The 20,987-nt window shown below is 44.7% G+C and overlaps 5 protein-coding genes across 5 annotated transcripts; 3 read left to right on the top strand and 2 right to left on the bottom strand.

The window, feature by feature from the left end:
* Positions 1 to 6,508: 6,508 nt before the first annotated feature.
* On the bottom strand, positions 6,509 to 6,994 carry METBIDRAFT_31283 (uncharacterized protein). The gene has a single exon (XM_018855825.1). The coding sequence runs from the start codon at positions 6,968 to 6,970 to the stop codon at positions 6,746 to 6,748; it is 225 nt and encodes a 74-aa protein (XP_018712868.1). The 5' UTR covers positions 6,971 to 6,994; the 3' UTR covers positions 6,509 to 6,745.
* A 424-nt stretch (positions 6,995 to 7,418) lies between these two features.
* UTP8 (Utp8p) lies at positions 7,419 to 9,959 on the top strand (the record flags this gene model as incomplete). Its single annotated transcript, XM_018858765.1, has 3 exons — positions 7,419 to 7,877; positions 8,141 to 8,218; positions 8,286 to 9,959. The coding sequence occupies 3 exons, from the start codon at positions 7,419 to 7,421 to the stop codon at positions 9,957 to 9,959; spliced, it is 2,211 nt and encodes a 736-aa protein (XP_018712867.1).
* A 4,336-nt stretch (positions 9,960 to 14,295) lies between these two features.
* On the top strand, positions 14,296 to 15,245 carry METBIDRAFT_31280 (uncharacterized protein). The gene has a single exon (XM_018855824.1). The coding sequence runs from the start codon at positions 14,471 to 14,473 to the stop codon at positions 14,903 to 14,905; it is 435 nt and encodes a 144-aa protein (XP_018712866.1). The 5' UTR covers positions 14,296 to 14,470; the 3' UTR covers positions 14,906 to 15,245.
* Positions 15,246 to 16,107: 862 nt separating this feature from the next.
* TPT1 (tRNA 2'-phosphotransferase) lies at positions 16,108 to 16,719 on the top strand (the record flags this gene model as incomplete). The annotated part of the gene is made up of 1 exon (XM_018857260.1): positions 16,108 to 16,719. One exon carries the CDS (start codon positions 16,108 to 16,110, stop codon positions 16,717 to 16,719), a length of 612 nt encoding a protein of 203 aa, XP_018712865.1.
* Positions 16,720 to 19,681: 2,962 nt separating this feature from the next.
* METBIDRAFT_31278 (uncharacterized protein) lies at positions 19,682 to 20,111 on the bottom strand. The gene has a single exon (XM_018855823.1). It carries the CDS (start codon positions 19,960 to 19,962, stop codon positions 19,726 to 19,728), a length of 237 nt encoding a protein of 78 aa, XP_018712864.1. The 5' UTR covers positions 19,963 to 20,111; the 3' UTR covers positions 19,682 to 19,725.
* Positions 20,112 to 20,987: the final 876 nt, after the last annotated feature.

Here is a 20,987-nt window from a genome sequence, read left to right as displayed (position 1 = left end):
TACACACAAAGATAAATGATTTAAAGGCCCATTCTAGATTGCAATGTCTGCAGTTCTGACATTCACTTTATCCTGAGTGAGGTTTTTCTCACTGGTTAGTTTCTCTTTCAGTTTCTCATTCCCTTTGAGGGCGGAAAAGTTCAAGACATAATTGATCACATTGAATTGTGTCATGTGGAGATGTAAAGCTTCCAGGACTTAAAAGAATCAATAATATACGAAATTCTTTTTCTTTTTCCTTTAAGACTGCTTGAAGCTAAGTCGGGATTGGTCCTGTCTCTCTTTATTGTTTAACCTTCAATTCAAGCTCATATATACCAAAGAACGCATATAAATCTAAACACAATGGACATACTAACCGATTATATTGGTCTTCTTGTTTATTAATTTTGCAGTAGATGCAAACAAATAGGTGGTTTATATTAATAGATTGTTTGCAGTGACTAACGTATGCTCAATTGTGGTATAACTTCTGATTTATCTCGTTTTGACATTGCAATTGTCGAAGAGGCAAAATGAGAATCAGTCTGGCTCAAAGACGGAAGCGTAGGTAAGCTCAACCCGAATTTTTTATTTGTTCCGAAATCTCAGAGATTGAAGTCCTGATTTATCGACCACTTTTGAGCTCAATAAACATCAGGAGGAACTGTGTAGTTTTTGATGGTAGATAGAAGGGGAGCCGAAATGCAACTTTCAGGAAATATTATTATAACTTTTGCCAAAGGATATACATTCTAAATATCCTAGCACTTCTTGGAATGAATTTATTTCAGCTTCGGAATATGCTCGCACATAAATTGAAAAAATATTTTTCTAATTGGTCTATTATTTAACTCTTACCCCAGCTGCATTATTATGAAACCAATATAATGGATACTTTTCTAGGGCACCTTGAGATAATATTTCAAAGCTGATTATTCCCGCAAGGTAAAAACCCAAGACAACAATAATAGAGTGCAATACGATGCCAGACCACTCCATAAGACCACTTCAGAAAATGCTCAGCATAATAGTGTTTCCCATCATGGAGTTGGTACTTTGAAGAGAAGAGTAATACTGCTAGTAAATGCAACCTGTGATGAGAAAATGTTACAACAGACAGCTTCAAGCGGCCATTTAGGGTTTGCAAAACCAATATAGCTCTGCTTCTAGCACTTGATGTTGATGCAACTAAAGTAGACGTAGTATGATGCTACACTCTACTATGAGGTCGTTTAAAAATCTTTATGACAATTATGCTCCATCAGAAACCAACGAGAGGATGGGGTTGATAATTCCACCGAATAGAACTCTGCCATCATGAAGTGCCAGAGTCAGGAGCAAATTGCATATGGGTAGCTTTTCCATTGAGTCTACCCTGCGTAAATTTTGCATTAATATTATAGGCCTATCTGAAGCCTGGGTCAACGTTGTAGACAGCTGAGTATTCATCTGCAAGCTTTCCATGAAGCATCAAGACGTGGGACAAACATGTGAGCTTTTTCTTTGGTAGATTCATCTGACAAGTAGAGCAAAATTAAACAAATTGTATATATATAAAAAACCTTTAAACAGCACCCAGATACTTACCAAGTATCGGAGCTCGACCCACCCCTTCCGTTAGTCACGGTCTGGATGGTCCTCTTGGCCCATATCTGTTTACGTATTGGATCTTACGTCATCAATTCCTAGGATAATCTCCTGTATCAGTCACTACAGCTCAAGAGGTTAGAGAGGACTTCAGCAGCTAACTTTCGGCGACTCACCACTCCTTCGAGTGCATGCCTTGAAAACTGTGGTCACAAAACAATTCAATTATGTTAGGTTCTCCAAAGAGTTGTCGGCCGGAGCCAACATTGCGGTCAAAATCATTTGCTTGGCAAGTTTTAGCTCTTTCCGCCAATGTTTGGAGACTTCATGGATATTGTAGATATAGATTTTTCACAGTCGTTGTAGATATGGATTAGCAACGCGTCTGTGGCGTCTCCGTTGTTGTCAATTTGATGTGCAAAGATGACATTTGAAATCCAATATTTCGCGTGGAAGAGTCCTAGGGTAGACATATGATCCGTGATTGACGTGATGAATGGACAATAGATCGTATCGCTTCAGTCATTCTGGGTTATACAAGGCTTTTTAAAAGTGTATTCTGGCGGTCTGCGAGGCATAAGCGAAAAAATCGCCCCGGCACTATGGGGGAGGTTGTTATTCTGGCTTTTTGTGGCTCGAGTATGTGAAAGTCTTTTCCCTAAAGGCATTCTTCTCAGCTTCCTCGATCCGTGGAGTTTTACCAGAATTTGTTTGATCTGCTCATGACTGTTTCTTGAGTTATCTCCAGGTGTAGGTATGGCTCTTGTCCTATGAACGACTTCTTTTAACGCTGCGAAGTATTTGAATTCGTATTTAGTGAATTTCAAATCCAAGTGTGTTAAGAATCAACCCGTTTTGTCGAGCAAGAAGTTATACCATTCGGAAGTGGCTGAAGTTCGTAGCCTGGCATGTTCTTTTGATACGATAATATTCATGTGATGCAGCATTCTTATTCAAGATACTGGGTGTACCTGCTATCATTGATTTGCAGGGTATTTGTCCACACCAATAATAAATTCCCTTCAAGTTGTGTCAGTAGTTTGATAAGGCCATAGCCTACGTTTGGAGGTCTCGCGTGAAGCTTCAATTTGTAGATTTCTGGGAACATTGGTCGAAATTTGAAATCGATTTTGTCAAGTTCTCTGGCAGTTTTAAATTGGCTGTAAATTTCGCCCAGTTAGCCCACTTTGTTGGAATATTCAAGCAAATCTTTGAAAAGATGAGATGTGGGGAATCGGAGAAGATCTTGTTGAAATTTGGAATAGCTTCGATGGAAGCCGACAGGTTTATATTTCTCGTCGCGTATTCTGCAATTGCTCACTCGCTCGAAAGCTGTGATTATCTTTTCTGCTTTTGTAGTCATCGATACCATTGAGAAAATCATGTGCAAACGCATGGTTTTTCATGGTTCGTACTAGTTGGTAGCAGAGTTTGATCCATTCATTTAGGTTGAGTTGAGCTAGAGACGGGTCTAGTAAAAGAAGAGACTATAGGGGATTTTGTTGCCGTGTGCCACGTTGGAGTGGAAAGTAAGGCCCTTCACACTTAAATTAATTCATATAAATGTTACCGCACTGGAATGTTCCGTTCTTATCAGTAGTATGAATCGAAGGGCCGGATACTCAAATTCCATTTGCACAAGAAAGTCTTGTACATATGGATGAGATATGCGGTCAAATGCTTTCGTAAGATCAGCCATTAGAACTGCTTTGAAATGTGAATCATGTCTTTCCCTTCTGTCAGCTTTATAAGCAGCACCATGAAGAAGAATTTCAAAGTGTTTTGATTGATCTTTCGGTCTTTCATGAATCCTCGCTGGTGTTGGCTGACTAATTTGAGAAGAACTTCAATTCTAGAGCCAACCGCATTTAAAGTAACGAGGCGATTATCGAGAAGGCAGTCTTGATGTCTGCTAATGCACCCTCCATCAGAAAGTGGGAGTTATTTACTTTACCATAAACACCTTTTATCAGATAGTGGGTGTCTCATTTTGTCAGAAAATAGATTTCATCAAAACATAGGAGTCTTATACTTTATCCTAGGCACCTTTCATGAGCGCATGAGAGTCTTTTACTTCATCCTAGGCATCTTTCATCAAACCGTAGAAGCATATAAAGCCCCAGGTGAATATTTCCCTCGGTGTCCACTAATCATTCAAATCATACACTGCTTCGTACTGTGCTGTCTGGGGTTATTTCGAAACCAAGAATCGAAATAAATTTCATGCACAAAAAAACAGCTGTCTTCGCTTGCAAATTTTCTTTCATTGAGATCCTTGATGGAAGACAAGCAATGACGGCAGAATGACACAGCCTTTTGCACTGGCACAGCAATGAGATTGTTTTCACTATAATGATAGTTTGCCAAATGTAACAAACATTAAGTCCACATGGCGAAGAAGTATATAATCGGGTAGCCCATTTGTGGTTGATGTATATTTGAAACAGCTGCTGCCATTGTCGAGAGAATGACTCAGAAGTTGCCCTTTAAGTATCTACCAGCTCATGAGAACAAAGAAGGGGTTTGCAGCATTTGCACGATGAAGAAAACTCGGAAAGGTTGCGCACTTCAGAAACATAATTTCTCTCTCACCGAAAGAATGCAAGTCAGTGATGAAAGCTTGAATTTGATATTAGCAGTATTTTGATCAAAAATGGCATATTTGTTGAGGCACGCTCAGAACATTTAATAGATTCTGCTCAGTGAGATTATTTGCTGCCACTTGAGGTATAATCGAGACGGTGGTATAAAAGTCTTTTACTCTGACAAAAAACCTTTCATCAAAACATCGAAGCACCCTTCATCAGAAGGTAGGATTCCTGGCTTTGTTCAAAGCACCTTTCATTAAAACAGAAGAGTCACACTTTGTCCTGAGGCTTTGATGTCTGCTAAGACACATTAGAACATAGAAATCCCCTACCTTGTCGTAAACACCTTCTAGCAGAAGTTAGGAGTCTTCTGCTTTGGAGGCAGAAGTTTTCTGGGCTGGAGCTGTCATATGGCAACGTACGACACGACTACAATGTAGAAATTAGGAGAGAGGAGGTGCCCTCACAGAGACATGTACAGTTTCTCATGTCTGGTATCACTGACCAGCTTTGCCTTTACGGATATGCCCCAATTACCACACTGATACAATCAAAAGTACCAGGCTCTGAATAATCTTACGACCGAGACCGAGATTTGACAGACTGCGTCCTCTCAAACTGTAGGATGCTCGTCATGATACCGAATGCGAGACTGGCAGTGAGCTGACCAGTCGAGGGCAAAGAACCTAGCAGAAAGGGGTTACAGCTCTTGTGGCTACAGGTACTGCTATTTTAGTTACGGTATTATATTGTGGTAACAGCTGCTGATGTTTTATAGTTCCAGCTGTTTTGTAGTTGCAAATATTGCTGTTGTAGTTACAGTACTGCTCTGTCACAGTATTGCTCCTTTCAGTTCACAGTCACTCACGTTGATACTAGTGACTATTGTCTGGGGTACTGAAATTTTATTGATTTACAATTTTTGTAGTATTATCAATATATTTCATTGATTGATATTATAGTTCCTCACCCTACTTCTTAAGGTGGACCAGGGAGCTTTCATTAATATGAAAATTAAAGAAAAAGAAAAACTAATAAAAATTATTAAGAGACTACACGCAAAAACTCTAATTAAACCGCGGATATGTATACATTATGGGATTAGTTTAAGGAGATCGTTTATTTTCAGTACTTAAAGAGGTATGTATTTAATGTACGTAATAGGTATTAAAAAAAAATATAAGAGATATTAAATTATTATGTATTACAATACAAAGATAAATATAATTTGTATGCTAATAAACATTATGATTATATGTTTTTATCCTTATTAAAAGAAAAATAAAATCACGATGAATTGCCTTAATACACTAGGCCTAGAACTAAATCTTACCTATCATATAATGATATTTTAAAAAAGCCCGCGCGTAGGGCGGGTATCCCGGCGGAGCCAGGAAGAATAAATATTTTAATATTGATTAGTTGGGTTTATAGAAGTAATGTTTACAATTTATACTGTAAATAAGGAAAATAACCTTATAAAATAATTAGCTTTCAGATTACTCAAACTAATGAGTATGATATGATGTTATTAAAGATATTTCAATGATCTTTAAAATAACATCTCATTCGTTTAAAGATAAAACTAATAGTTTCAGTATAAAAATCACTAGAATTATTTGTTTACAAAATATAATTAAATATATAGATAAATCACCTATTAAAATACAAGGTCATGAACACATACAATACGCAACCTTTTAGAAGGTCTAGCTATAGAGTCTATTATATAGATTATTAGAGCCCTTTCATTAGAAAAAGATATAGGCCAAACAATATAGTAATATATTGAGTATAGTAAGATTTAGAATATGAGAAAGAAGATATTTTTCTATTAAAGTATAATAAACATAAATTTCAATATTATAGCCCAGCAAGTAATCCTACAAAACAAAGAATTTTGCAGTACATTACTTAATACCATTTACATCAGCATCTTTAGTAATTTACATTCAATAGCATTACACACACATGGATCATCTAATCCAGTAGGAATATCAGGAAATTTACATCGTATACCAATGCATTCATATTTCTTATTTGAAGTTGTCATTATGGTTTTCAGTTGTTACAGAACAACAAGTATTTCGTAATTATGCTTCCATCACTAGACAGATGTGAAAACATTTGCTGAACAGAGCATGTCTAGAAAAGGATCTCATAACACATATTAAGATAGTAATAAAAGAAAATTCAGATAAAGGATCTATGGTTAGAATCATACTATTCAAACATCGATGATCAATGCTCTTGAGAGGAGATTCTTCATGCTATTAATGGGACGTCAATTGATCTTACAGATACAGGCTTTAAAGGTACCTGTAATACGTAGATAAATTGTAATTATAGGTGTTTCATAATCAAGGTAGTGAACGATGAGCCTAAGGATCTATTCTGAGAGAAATGCACAGCATCTACCAAAAAAAAAGAACGGGACTCGCTTCATCTAGTACTAGACATGCGAACTGAGATTTTATATTAGCTGGTTCGAGAAGAACATAAAGAGAGGTACTCTCTATGACGCACTAATAATGCCCAATGAAGCGAATCAGTGACATTTGATTTTTTTTTTTGGCAGATTCATCTGATTAAAGGGGAAAAACTTTATAAAGAATAGTCACAGAATGTTTAGTGATGGACATGGCAGGGAACGTTTTTCCAAACTTTTCTTTCCTAACTGTTGATCTCTTTCCAGAACTTGCTACAGAAATATCATATCCTGGAAATCTAGCTGGTTTTGTTGTAGCATGTATTATCAAAGATTTTTCATTAAAGGTATATCTATTGAAGATGGTTTTTAAATGTTGTTTCATAACCCCACAGTCCTCAATGGAACCTATATTTCCAAAATAACATCAGCATCTCTCACAAGATTCAGTCTTGCAATTACGGTCCATCCACGCGGCCGACGCGCACACCCGTGCACCTGACGCCACGTGACCCGCCTCGTGACCACCCACGTGACCCTCTGCACGTGACCCGCCCCAGCCGCCATGGCGTCCCGGCGGCCCGTCCCAGCTGCTCCCTCCCCCCCGCCCCACCCACGGCGGCTCCCGCCCAGCGCACGCAGCGCCAGGCCGGGCGTGCCGGCATCGCGCGGCGAAATTTGCAGCGTGTATGCAGGCGCGCGGTGCGCATCGCGCGGCCCGAAAAGTCACCTTCACGGCCCATCAGGCCCTACCCAGAGCTCTCCACCAGCCAGCAGTTCGGCCTTTTCCCCCCCTTTCGCCCCCAGAAAACGCCCCCCAGAACGCTGCTCGCATGACACCCGACGCCCCCGCCTTGGGCGACACCTACACGCTCATGGAGTTGCCCCGCACGCCCGACCTTGCGCTTTCGCAGAGAGTCGTGGTGGCCGAGGCCCAGCGAGGAAAGCGGTTTGCCGCCTCCGACGCCTTGGACGTCGGCATTTCGAAGCTGCTCATAGCCAGCTATGTCCTCACGCCCACGCCCAAATTGGTGTGGCTGTATCCGTTGTCGCCGGCCACGATGGTGACCAGTATGGACGTGCAAGCCACGGGCCCGGGCCTGCAAATGTACGCCGTGGGGCTTTCTGCCCGCGGCAAGTGCCGGCTTCTCTTGGTGCACAAAACCGGCAGCGAGACCACGGGCTCGGCCGAGGTGCGGTTGCCGCGGGCCGCGGTGGCCGTGAAGTTTGCGCCGGGCTCGGCGCTCTATGTGCTCTTGGCCAACGGCGAGTTTATGCTTGCGGACTGGGCAGTGGCCGCCGGCATGGAGACACCGATCAATGAGACCACGGAGACGGACGCAGACTCAAACACAGACACAAACACAAGCACAGACACAAACACAAACACAAACACAAACACAGACACAAACACAAACAGAAACAACGACTCACACTCAAACACAAACACAAACAGAAACAACGACTCACACTCAAACACAAACACAAACACAAACAACGACTCACACTCAAACACAAACACAAACACAAACAACGACTCAAACTCAAACTCAAGCACAGACGCAGACACCGCCAAGACCACTCGCCCCGCGGCAAACGCCTCAGGCACGGCACCAAGCCCGGCCCGGCACGTGTCCGTGGCGCTCGCCCGCACGCCCGCCGGCGTGCCCCGCCTCGCCTCGCGCACCGCGGCCGTGGAGTTCCACACGTTCATCCCCAAGGGCCTGTTCCACCACCCCAACGACTTGTTGTTGTACGCCGTGCGCACGCCCGGCCTGGCCGCCGTGACCTTCCGCTTGGTGGCACTCAGCCTCGCCCGCTCGTTCGAGGTGTACCAGGTGGCGCTGTCGGGGCCCGTGCCGCCGTTGCTCCACGCCTGCACATACGCGCAGGGCATGCTCTATGTCTACGACCACGGCAGCCTCAGCATCTCGCTGCGCTCGCTCATGCGGCCGCACGAGCCCGTGGCGCACATGCCGGTGGCCGCGTTGGTGCCCGGCGCCCGCGCCAAGACCTTGGTGTCGCTTGCCGCCGTGGCCGCGGACCGCTTGCTCCTCGCCTACAAGCTGCTGGTGTTCTTGGTCAACTTCCGCTTCCACAGCTTGTTGGCCGAGCACACCAACCACCTGGGCAACAGCGTGTACTTGGCGTTCGCGCTCCCCGCGGCCGCCGGCCCGGCCCAGCCCGCCCGCTCGTTTGCCTTGTACTTGAACGTGGAGGACTCCTCCAAGATCTGCAAGTTGAAGCTGATCCAAGTGGACGCAGGCGCCAGTACCTTGAGCGAGTGCCTCGGCAAGTCGCTCGCGCCGCCCGCGCCTGCCCGGTGGAGCGGCGTGCCGCTGCTCGGCGCCCCGGACTTGCCGGCCGCGGCCTCGGCCGATGCCGCGCACTTGCAGGCCGTGTACTCCAAGTTGGCGCGGGCCCAGGCCAAGGGTCAGACGGACAACTTTGACCACGTGCTCGTGGGCTTCCTCAAAAACGGCCCCGGGCCGCGCAAGCCCAAGCCCATGCTGCGCTACGCCGCGGCCACGGACCGCGTCGTGGACCACCGCTTCGTCGAGCAGGCCGTGGCGCTCGTGTTTGCGCTCGCCGATGACGGCTCCTTGCAGATGGCGGCGGCCGGCTTCTTGCCGCGCGGCGCCGTGGCGTACCTCTTGAGCCACCCGTTGTTCCCCGCCAAGTACACCCGCGGGTTGTTGGTGTTGCTCTCGGCGCTCGACGAGTCCGCGTTGCTCCGCCACGCCATCGACCACTGCGCCGCGTTGCCGCTCGCGGAGCTCGTCACCGAGCTCGCCAACCTCGTGGACGTGTGCGGCGAGTTGGCCCCGGACGCGCACGACGACTTGCGCTTCGTCTCGGGCTTCTTGCAGGCCACCGTCGACCGCGTGCTCCGCGACCACGCGTTGCCGCAGATCACCGCGCAGCTCCGCGTCGTGTTGAGCGCGGACGCGGACGCGGACCACGCCAAGGTGGAGCGCATGCTCCACGTGCTCCTCGACGTCAACACCACCGGCGCCTGGACGCTTGTGCAGGCCGTGGTGGACGTGGGCGGCCTCTTCAACTGGGCCGTGCCCACCATCCTGGCCTTGGCCGGCGTGGTGGACGCCAAGCTCGCGGCCTTGTCCGTCAACAGCCACAACTTGACCTTGGCCACGCAGGCGCTCCTCGCGCTCGACCTGAGCCAGCCGCGGAAGGGCCGCCGGCACGAGCCGCAGGTTGTCGACAACATCCACGAGGTCTCCAGCCGCAGGGCGCAGTTGGACGCGCTCTTGACCATGTCCAACAACACCACCAACCGCCGCTTGCTTGCGGACGAGGACGTGGAGTTGGCCAAGCAGATCCCCACCTACTCGCGCGAGAAGCTTATTTTCTGAGCAGACGGCGGTGTGCGCCGCCAAGTGCTTCTTGGACTTGCTCCTCCAGTCTGCCGAATGGCCCTCGTGCGTGCTAGCAAAAGCCGGCAATCAATGTCAGAGCCCATGCTCTGAGTCGATACTAGCTGTCTTGTTTCCTTTTTGCGAGGTCGGGAACAGGGGACGGAGCAAACTATCTACTCATGGCGTGCTTTGAACGGTCCCCGCCATGACTCCCATGCTGCTGCTGCCATGCAGACTTTCATTCCCGTGCTCGTGTTGTACCATGAAACAGCTCGCCTTTATATCACTATAGCATTGCACATATTTCGGAGGTTTCCCACAGTAGATGCACTGGGTGCTGACTCAAGCAAGCTCACGCGACTAGCGGGCATTACCGTTTGAGGACGCCTTGCACCTTGTAGTCTTGTCAGTCCGCTTTCTCGTGTCTGTGTGTTATTTTCTGTGGGCCTTGTTCTCTCTCAAGTCTCTGCCCAACACACATGGACTACTATTTATGCAAAAATGTATCGTATCTAGCAACTTTTTCAGACCGTGTACTGCAGCAGACAGCTTAGCCGTTTTTTTACCCAAACTTGGTCATGGAAATGGACAGTCCTGCTGCAACAGTCTTACGATATGTTTGAATCCACTGATGGGAACCCGTAGTCTTCTTAGTGAGATTCGGCGTTTTCTAAGCATCGGCTCCTGCTCATTGCCTCTATGCTTGGGGGGACATTCTTCTGGATTTGCGGCTGTTTCTAATTCATTCTTGTCTAACTTTCGTTATATGATGGAGACAAAGCTTGTTGCAGGAAATGTAATTTCTCCCAAAATTCAGCACGCGTGCTCTTTTCACCAGATTTGGAAACAAACCTTTACCTAGCGCTGCCGGTGCACACTGGTACCTCAAGCTCTTGATGTTTGTTCAAAAAGTTAAGATGTATCACCCAGAAGTCTTGCAAACCTTTCAAAGGCTTAAGGCACTACGCAAATACAAATCATCATCTGTTTTGATTAAGAAGTTCAGAATCCTGGATTATCTCTTCGAGTAGACAGCGATGCGAAAGAACATTCCTAGCCCATATAATATAAATTAATAGACTTGGCCTGGGGCTAGCGCTGGTGTTCCCTCGTATTTTCAAACTCACTCTTTCTCGGAAGAGTTCGTCGATCGTACGCTCGAAAATCTGCTGCCAAATAAACCAGAGGCATGGGTTCATTTTCTACAAATGCGCTTGTCAGCTAGCACACCAAATCACTGTTTACGTTTTCATCGAAATCGTGAAGCCAATTATTTATCTAAATCCTGATGAATCTGGTGATTGTCAAGCTGACGGTGAAGGTGAATCGACTAGAATAATCAACAGTTCCGGTCTTGTATAAAGGCCCAGTGCCATCTTGCATACACGTGTTTTTCGTCGCGTGGTTCGGACTTTTCCAGAACAAAACTCGTAATTCTCGCATCCAACTCATCAAGTATACCCGTGTACTGCATGGGATATATTCCCGACTAGGCGGCATATTTTCGCAGCACAGAGAGATAAACTATGTTTCTTTTTTTTGGCAAAGTGTGTAGCTGTTTGTATAAGCTTTGGGTCTATACATAGAGGTGGCCTGCCTTCATTAACCGTGCAGCTACTGGAAAGAGCGGGTCTGGTCACGGGATTATACCTAAGATGATCACGCCCTGATCATATGCAGGTCGCAGTGAGCAGCCGTGTGTACACAGGAGCCTTGGTCGCACAATGCACGCAGAGGCACAAATATCGCAAATCTGGATCTATAAGAATGCCAGAAGACCCGGGATTTCCAAAAGCACTTCCACTTTTTTTTTAATCCCCAACCAGCAAAATATCTAATATGTGTCCTTGTTCCTCAGCTCAATCTGCCTGCCAATGCAAGAAGGCTTGCCAATGTGAAAAGTGCCAATGTGAGGCCTGCAAGTGCTCCACCTGCCTGTGCGAGCAGTGCAAGTGCTAGGCAACAGAGCTATAATTTCTAATCAACTTCAAACAACTTCATTTATCAGGCCGGGCGTTTCATGATACTAGTTTATGTATTTAAGTAATATATTTTTTGTCAAATCAAGATATGGACTGTAGCAACATGCGGTATGACAGAAAGCCTAGGTTCGCTTGCCCGTGTTTTATACTTTGAGTTTCCAAGTGCCTGCCGTGTTTTATTCTAAGAACACTCGCCCATTTTTCCATTGTATGCAGTGATATTCACAAGCAAGTAGAGGCTCGTGAAATGGGAAAGCCAGAAGCTCATTGTGTCATGGAATCGATACAAGACTAGTCATATATGAGGTTTAGATTCAACTGGCGATCGTCCCTCTAAGCGCATGCTGAACTATATTCACGTTAGATGATTTCCTCAGATCTTGTCGAGCCTCGGATAATCTCTTCCTACTACGGGGCCTTGGCTGTTGATCGGGGATATAACACAGGTGATTTCGTGAGTAATTCAACAGGTTATTCACAAGTAGTACAAACCATAAAGCTCTTTGAAGACTGAAGTATAATCTCATGACAATTTTAAGAATCAGGAGCATGTACAGGAAATGCCTCGTGAATTCCTGAAACTGCTGGAATGAGCACATAGAAACAAATTCAATACTCGAAATATTGCATTTGGTAAGAAATGAAGAACGCAAAAGGCGAGCTGCCTTTGTTGAAAGAGAAAGATGAGTGCCAGCACTCAAATTCATGTACGAAATGTATGTGGAACAGAAAAATCAAAACTTTAGAGTCAGCTATTGTCAAGAATTGCTAATTTTCCAAGCAGTAAGTGATATCAAATTTGAATTCCTTTCAGAGTCTTCAGATTTAAAAATAGCCAAAGCCGATATTTGGCGCCAGCTCAGCATGTCTCAAGGACTCCTTCCCGTCCATGCCACTCAAGGTTTCATTGAAATTTTTTAAACCAAAAATCTGCTAAATAACATTCCAGTAGCGTCCAAAGATGTATGTTTTAGTGAACAGAGCAAAGCGCATGGAAAAAGAAGTTCTGGCCCCCAGAAACAAAAGTATTGGCCATAGGGTAGAATGGTGATCACGCGTGTGATTGGAGGCATGAATGCTCGAGCACTTAGAAAACGATTTTTATGGCGAATCTGGGAATGTCCATAGAATATGTTACCAATGATTGGACGGCATCTTATGATTGGTGCCTGGCAATTTCAAAGCCAATTTATGCATTCAAGCCCAACCTTGTTAGGAACACCCTGGGGGTTTCACCCCGTGCTACAAGTCACCATAAAAAAAACTAGTTTATTTTTCGGGTAACCAATTTTCAGAGCAACCTTATTAGGTGCGTAGCCACCCTCGAAACAATAGCACACACTTTTTCTTTTTGGTGGATTCATCTGATAAAACACACAGCTTCTGGACACAGGGCAACGAGTTCAGCTGCTCCTAGCGCTGGGGTTTCTTCTCAACAGAGTACATTGGGTCGAAGCTACCATCTGCTGGAATATGGCTGAGCTTCTGTAAGTCAGAATCCATACTAGAAGCAACGCCGCTTGCTTGTATTTAGGAGTTGGTTACAAATAGACATATTTTAGAACCATGTAAGGGGAAATGGATGTGAGCCGGAAGTGACTTGTGCTCTACCTCGAATAGCAATGTCACTCTGCAAGCATAAACCCTTTGCATAGACACACGTATAACATGGTTCAATGTCTCGCGCTTCCATTTGAAATGTGATACGGTGGATATTTTCCCGGTGACTTGAAAAGTACATAACAGAAATTGTCAGTAGCGTCTAATCAATCCTATCCAATTTAAAAGAAAAGATGTGGAACCATGTCTCGCGAAGTGTAGACCTGTAGTTCATACCGGGGCCAATAACTTCGAGCATTTCTAGAGTAGGTAGAATTTATACTACAAAATTTTAAGCCGGTATTTTCCTGTAGTCGGGATAAAGAGCATCCCCAAAGACATAGATGGGTGTCAACGCAAGACACTGCCATGCACTACAGTTTTTCCATACCCTCATTGGTAAGGCGTGGACGACTTTGTCGAAACTGTCCAAGATTTCGAGCCAGCTCCGGAATAGAATCTGGCGTTTTCCGAACTCTGGCAATTTCCGAATCCTGGCACCACTCGAATTCTGACATCACCCGAACTATGAAGCTACTTGAATTCTGTTATTACACGGGTCTGACAGTTTCCGAACTCTGATGTTGCCCATTCTGACATCAACCGAGCTCTGAAAATACTAAATACTACTAATTTCGAAAACATGAAGTTTTTTAAGTTCTGACACTACTTGAATTCTGATAACACTCGAATCCTGGTATGACACGAACTCTGACACTACTAAAATCTTTCATTTCCTCTGACATCACCCGAACTCTGGAACAACCCTACATCCACTATTTACCCAGATCTTGAATACTCGAAACCCAACATTTACCCAGAACTCTCAAATCTCTCGAAACCCAACATTTCCCTTCTTCCTCCTCTTCCTCCCATGGCATGACCAAACATTGGCTCCACTCACCGATCGCATGTACCTCACCTGCAATGCCAGGTGCGCGCATCGAAATCGCGAAGAGCCAAAGTCATCAAATCCATCACCAACTAAAAACCACATATTCCAGTGCCATGTCCCGCCAAGCGTTGACCGCATACCGCCATGCACTCCGCGCCACCCGTGTTGCTTTCAACGGCGACAATTTTATGTTGCTCTCCGCACGGGCCAAAGTAAAGGAGAGCATATTGGCCAACCGCAATCTTTCTGATGAGCAGGAGACGGCCAAGTCCGTGCAACATCTCGATGAGGTGGCAGCTTTTTTGGCCAAGAACATTGTCCAGGGCGAGAAGCAAGAAAACGACCGCTATCATTTGAAGTTTCATGCGAAAACCGAGCTTGGCAGCAACGACACCATCAAAGAAAACAGCAAGGCCAACTTGGGCTCTTTGGCCGGAGTTAAGGTGAGAAAGTGTTCAGACAAGTGAATACCAGAAGGACTCGGTAATCAGAAGGACTCAGTAATCAGAAGGACTCAGTAATCAGAAGGACTTGGTAACAAGAAGGACTTGGTAACCAGAAGGAATTTGGGATCAAACGCTGTCTGGTGGTCCTCGTAGACATGTATATATAATGAAAAGAAACTAGATCATGTGCCGTAGGGTGTAGTTGTTTATGTGTTGATGGCCGTTTCTGCTGTGGGCACGTTTGCCTGGATCTGACATGGTGACGATAGCTGGGGTTAGGAAAATCGCAAGCTGGGGCTTCGTGCCAGGCCAAACGGCTATACATGCCTCGTCAAATGATATTTTTCTGCGGATAAAAGCTGGCCACTGTTTTCTCAGGAGATCTAGCGACATAATGTTTTTGATTTTGTTTTGTTTGACCCGTATGACTGTTTGATCTCAAAGATGCATTGTTTAGTAGAATTAAATGAGTACAAAAAAGAAGTGGAGAGAAGACAGAAGCGGAGAGATGAATATGCCTTCAATTTCAGCGGAACGCATCTTGGGTGAATTCATCTCGCCCCTTCATGCATCCTTTGGAAATGTTTTTTTCGTGTTGAAAGAAGTCCTGTCTTGACCTGTGGGGTCCTTCTAGCTTCTACGCGTGCCCCGAGCTCCTCGAAGTCAATTTCTGCAGAGACAGTAATTTTTTGTAGATGATGACCGCCTTGTACATTTCAAAAGTATTACTTTTTTGTTTTTCTTTTTGTTTTCGAAGTTTACGTTTTTCGTATAGCACGAACTGTCTTTACAAAATACAATTTGCACCCACTCACATTTTTTCGCAAGTCAAGACAAGAAATCAGAAAGAATCAAATGAAGAAAAAATAAAAATTTTACCCTCATATATCCTTCTTGTCGGCGTCTAAATCAACAGAGCTTCAGGAATCGTGAGATTGAACCAAAGCCAGCGACGCCTGATGAAGCAGACTGAGTAGCTAATATATTCAAAAGGAAGGCCATCGGTTCAGGAAATTCGCACTCCATTCACAACATAAAATAGCACGATCGATCTTCAGTTTCATATTACCCTCTGGTGTTATCTCCCAAAAAAAAAAGGAAAGGCAAAGGAATAACTAAACCGAGCTCCACCTCTAACTATCAGGTACCTTCCATAAGTCAACCAAGCCACCGTCGATTACAGCGTAGTTCTGCTGATAGTAGCCTCTTTTAACTAGTCTTTCATGTCTGCGCCAGACCCCAAAAAACGAGACACGCTAGTCTCGAAAGCACTCTCATATCTCCTTCGCCACGGCGCTCAAAAAGAGAAGCTTCCAATAGATCTGCTGGGCTGGGTTCCTGTGGATGCGATTCTCTCCAACAATCGCCTCAAGACTCATAAGGCAACATTTGCAGATCTCCAGAGAATCGTTGAAAATAACGAAAAACAGCGTTTTCGCCTCAAACAGGACGGGAAAATATGGCTCATTTGTGCTAATCAGGGCCACACTCTCAAAACCATAGTACCTGAGCTCATGCGTTTAGAAAAGAGCACTATGCCATCAGAGGTCTACCACGGCACGTACAAACAGAAACTAGCCAGTATCCTAGAAACCGGGCTCAGCCGCATGGCCCGAAACCACATCCATCTCACGTCAAATGCTCCATGGAGCAAGCTGGGAATCCGTACATCTTGCAACACGCTTCTTTACATAGACACAGATTTGTGTATGGACGATGGTTTCGAGTTCTGGCGGAGTGCCAATGGCGTGATTCTTTGCGAGGGGAACTCTGATGGTGTGATCCCACCCAAGTACTTCAAGAAGATCGAGGCAGCGGGGGATCAGGAAGTGTGAGAGGTGATATTATGTACAGAAGCCGCTGCTTCATTGATGCCGATGTGAGTATGAAGAGATGGCCGAAAGCTCCTATAGCCCATGATATCATACAACAGAGAGGACGTAAGCAAGCTGGACTAGCTCTTGGAAATGTATTTGGACTTCTCGCTAGAATGGGTGATTATCGAGGGACCTAAGCCACTATGAAGGCGCTTTCGAAATACCGAGCTCAGAAACAGGCATAATCTTTGAGTTCGGATGAGACGTAGAAAAAATGTTGAGAACAAACAGTCGTAACTTGATCAATTTCGCCCTTCTGTGAGGTATGATTCGTATAAGACAAAGGCTGCCCTATTTCTAGGTAAGCATCATTAATGGACTCCGAGAGCGATCTTGTCTTTGCTCCAACGAGTAGAGTCTTTGGCTCAGGTTAAGGCTTTGGGAAGGCAATGTAAATGTTTATTCAAATCCCCCAATTTTGCTACCTGAGAACCGATTTGTCGAAAAGTGCTGTGGGTCAGACCAAGATTTGCAAGGTTACTGCCGATGCAATATTATGAGTACCCAGATCACTGGAAATGAAGCCAAGTATCCTAAATGAAAGCTACAAGAAAATGTGACGTTGCTTGAAAATCCTACCCACCATGAAATCGACTCTTGCCAATGAAAATATTCTATGATGATAAGGACGAATATTTGGCGGCACTTTCTCGAAATCATCAGGTGATGTCTTCAGTGGGAAAATACTAATTTGAGAGTTGAGCCCATTAGGGCGAAGACTTGCATCTCTTCTTTTGTTGCATTCAGTGAGCGCAGGTTGTGGTTCACTTTTTTGTTTCAACTATAGGCAGCTCTGCAGGTGAACCGAATATGACCTGTAGTATTTTGAGCAGTCTATAGCAGTTTTCGAGGGGGCAGATCTGCATCCATCGTTTGCGCGAGAGTTTGTATGATTGTCTCGTGTTTATTTCGTGCCAGTTCTGGGAATTATGGACAGTTCTCGTCAAGATTGCGTTTTCATCTAAGTACAGGTTGGTGACTTAATTTTAAGGAAGCTACATATATAGATAGGCGAAGGATGCATCCAAGAGGTTAAACCATTGGGCCAGTGGAGGCTTCATGAATTTTCATCCTGTGACTTTTCAGCTTTGAGCCCAATATAGATCGAGAGAGTAAGAAAAGAAGACTTGCGTATTAATACTAATAATGCAAAACTAAAGAAAAGTGTTAACTGCTAGACAGTGGATTTATCAATTGATTCGGTGATGCACAGATAGATCATATTATTCCAAAAGTATCAGCTGGAAAATCACCTATCCTTATTAAGATACTTAATAAGTAAACGGGAATTAAAGTGTTGCCCATCCAACATAAGTGAGCTCTCTAGGGGAATGAACTATGTTGAGGACAAAAAACTTGATACTTATAGGGAGGATAACATCAGCCTTCAAATACAAGTCAAGATTAAACTGTTTGAACATTCTAAAGCTTGGATCCCTGCTGCTCAAGATCCAGGCACTCCTAATGGAATGTTCCCACTTCAACTCGAGTGATCGAAAAACAATAAGCAAGAAACTAAGGTTACCAAGACATAAAATCCATATTTTACAAAAATGGGGTAACAAGTGTCTCTAGAAAAAAAATTCAAAGCACGATCAAAAGCTCCGTAGTAGTGACTAAGACCAGAAATAGTATGAACAGTTGAAAACGTTAGTTTAATTAACAACAACACAAAGAGCCAGTTTAAACATCAGTTCATAAGGTTAGTACTCAGGCGAAAGGAAGTACTTCAAAGTTACTTAGAGGTCTGAGATTACTGCTATTGTAATAAAAGAACTTAAAGTTTGAGGGGATTAGACAAAAAATACATAATCTTAATATTGTTAGTAACCCATGTTTCTGAATAGCTGCATATGTTAGTATCAAAAGCAAAAAGGGAAACATGACCAACCAAAGAAAGTCTTGATGGAATCGGCTTTGTGGATTTTGAGTAAACAGCAAAGGAAACTATATAAGATAAACACCAACCTAAACCAATAAGAACTAATAAGTTACCACGTTGGGGTTTACTTTTCGATTACGAACATTTTTCATGTCGATAGCTTTCATTTTATTTGTAATTTTCTCTCCGGAAAATGAAGTCGTCCCAACTTAAAAGGGATACCACTATGAGACTCTTCCGAATGGTTCGATTGATAAAAATTGATCAGTCTTCAATTTGCATTACTAGGCTGCTTGCTGTTTGATTGAGAACGGTAATTTGGATGTTTTTCCAATCTACCAGCATGCTTCATATCTCAGCTTGGCCCGACTCGACATTGCCAGAAAAACGACATATGTGATTGCCGGATATTAGTAGTAGATTGTTTCCCAATAATGAAGACTGAATCAAAGTTTTAGGCAAGCAACCGTGCTGTGTCTCACAATTTGCAATAAACACAGCAAAATAAACGGATATAGTAGTGGGAAGCTACTCATTTGAATGCATGCTCATTTATGGGCCTGCCACTCTTGAACACGTCGTACGTCGATGGTATTCAATTGTTTGAAATTCTCTTAGGGAATAAATTGTTTCCACCAACAGTCTTGGCGAGAGACGATTTGATCATTCCCCCTGGTTTGTTTACAGCTTTGTTCTAATGCTTATGCGGTATTAGATTATTACAAAAACTATGTGTGATCACTGAAGCGACTTTCAGGATAGAAACCTGTCAGTGCCTGGGGATCCTGCTCCAGCCGTTCTACTATTATTCGCGACTTTCCGAGTACTTTGGAGCACACAGTGAAATACACGGGCCCATGTGAATTTTTCGTCTGACTGTAAGAACGACAAAACTCGCTGGGGCCATAACCGGTGAACTTTGTATATGAATACCTAAACCGTCATATGCGCATGTCTCGCGATGTATTAGGGCGCGGAGATTAGCAGAACAAACTGCCGACACGTGACCGTCCGCCTAGTGGCGGCGCCCGCCAATACCCCACACACTCCTTTTTGGGTCGTCTAGGAATTTGATAGGTTGATTAAAAACCCGAAGGCAAGACTCGCTGAATTTGTTTGCCCTTTTTCGTGACGAAATGATTCATTGGCCGGCTGCAAGCTTCGCGCATCGGATCTGGAAAAGCCCGCATCTGGAACATGAGATTATAAAGGGCAGCGCCGCCACAACAATTCGGGGCAGAAACACTCAATTGGGCAGGCAGGAAAAGTAGAGCGGATTCTGAGGCCAGCGTAGGCTTCAGCAGGGACGCGGGCGCCATGGGGACCGAGGCGGACGGGCAGCCCGAGGTCACGTGACCGGGTGCCTTGGCCTGCCCCATGCGGCGAACTTCTCTGCCATTGAATCCGGGCGGCGCCGGGCCCCCGGGATTCTGCCGAAAGCTAGGTACAAGGCGTAGGGCGATAGGCTGCATTGGGCCATTTGTCTTGAAAAGTTTTTTTTAAAGCGAGGCCGTTCGGGGGGCCCTTATTATACTGCGGATGGGGCCATGTTTTGAGGCAATTGGAGGCCGGTGTTGGGGCCGTTGTTGGGGCCGCAGTGCGGGCCAGCTGGATGGCCTGGGAAGAGATGGAATTCGGGGCATGGACTGGAAATAAACCGGGGCATGGACTGGGAATAAATCGGAGCTGTGTGGAATATAGAGTGGGTCAGGCGACTATATGCCTATATTGTTACTCTTGTCTTTATTTCCCACCAGAATATCTATTCGATTGCAGACAATAATGTCTATTCGATTGCAGACTACAATGTCTATATGACTGGCTCCAACGTCTATATTGTGAACAGTCATGTCTTTATTGCAGACAAAAGTCTAGGCAATATGGACAACAATGTCCCGACAATAATGTCGACAACATGGACAAGAATATAGACTGTTTTCTATTGCAGAAGATACGGCGGGCCATGCAGGGCTATGATCCAGGGCCACTGTGGGGCCATCAACAGGCCCGTCCCGCATGCCGCGCCAGTTCCAGCCATCAATTAATGCGAGGCCCATTATCCAGCCAGGCCACCGGGGCCAAGAGCATGCAAATACATTACCAGAGGCAGGAATATATATTGTCAAAAACGGGAAAATGGATAGTCAAGACGAGGAAAATATATTGTCAAAGACAGAAAAGTACATTTCCAAAGACAGGAAAATATATATTCGAATATAGGAAAATACATTGCCAAAAAAGCAAAATACAATGCCAGAAACAGCCCAAAGCCCCAGGGCCTTCAATTATTGCGAGGCCCAATTTAGCCAGGCCGCCGGGGCCAAGAGCATGCAAATACATTACC

The sequence above is a fragment of the Metschnikowia bicuspidata genome (genome assembly GCF_001664035.1).
Source record: "Metschnikowia bicuspidata var. bicuspidata NRRL YB-4993 chromosome Unknown METBIscaffold_2, whole genome shotgun sequence".
Classification (NCBI taxonomy): domain Eukaryota; kingdom Fungi; phylum Ascomycota; class Pichiomycetes; order Serinales; family Metschnikowiaceae; genus Metschnikowia; species Metschnikowia bicuspidata.
The sequence above is the reverse complement of the archived record's forward strand: the minus strand, read 5'-3'. Positions and strand labels throughout refer to the sequence as shown.

Bases quoted from the DNA above. Each gene is read 5' to 3' on its own strand.
- METBIDRAFT_31283 (XM_018855825.1), bottom strand. From the start codon at position 6,970: ATGAAACAACATTTAAAAACCATCTTCAATAGATATACCTTTAATGAA.
- METBIDRAFT_31278 (XM_018855823.1), bottom strand. From the start codon at position 19,962: ATGGCGCCCGCGTCCCTGCTGAAGCCTACGCTGGCCTCAGAATCCGCT.
- METBIDRAFT_31280 (XM_018855824.1), top strand. From the start codon at position 14,471: ATGCCAGGTGCGCGCATCGAAATCGCGAAGAGCCAAAGTCATCAAATC.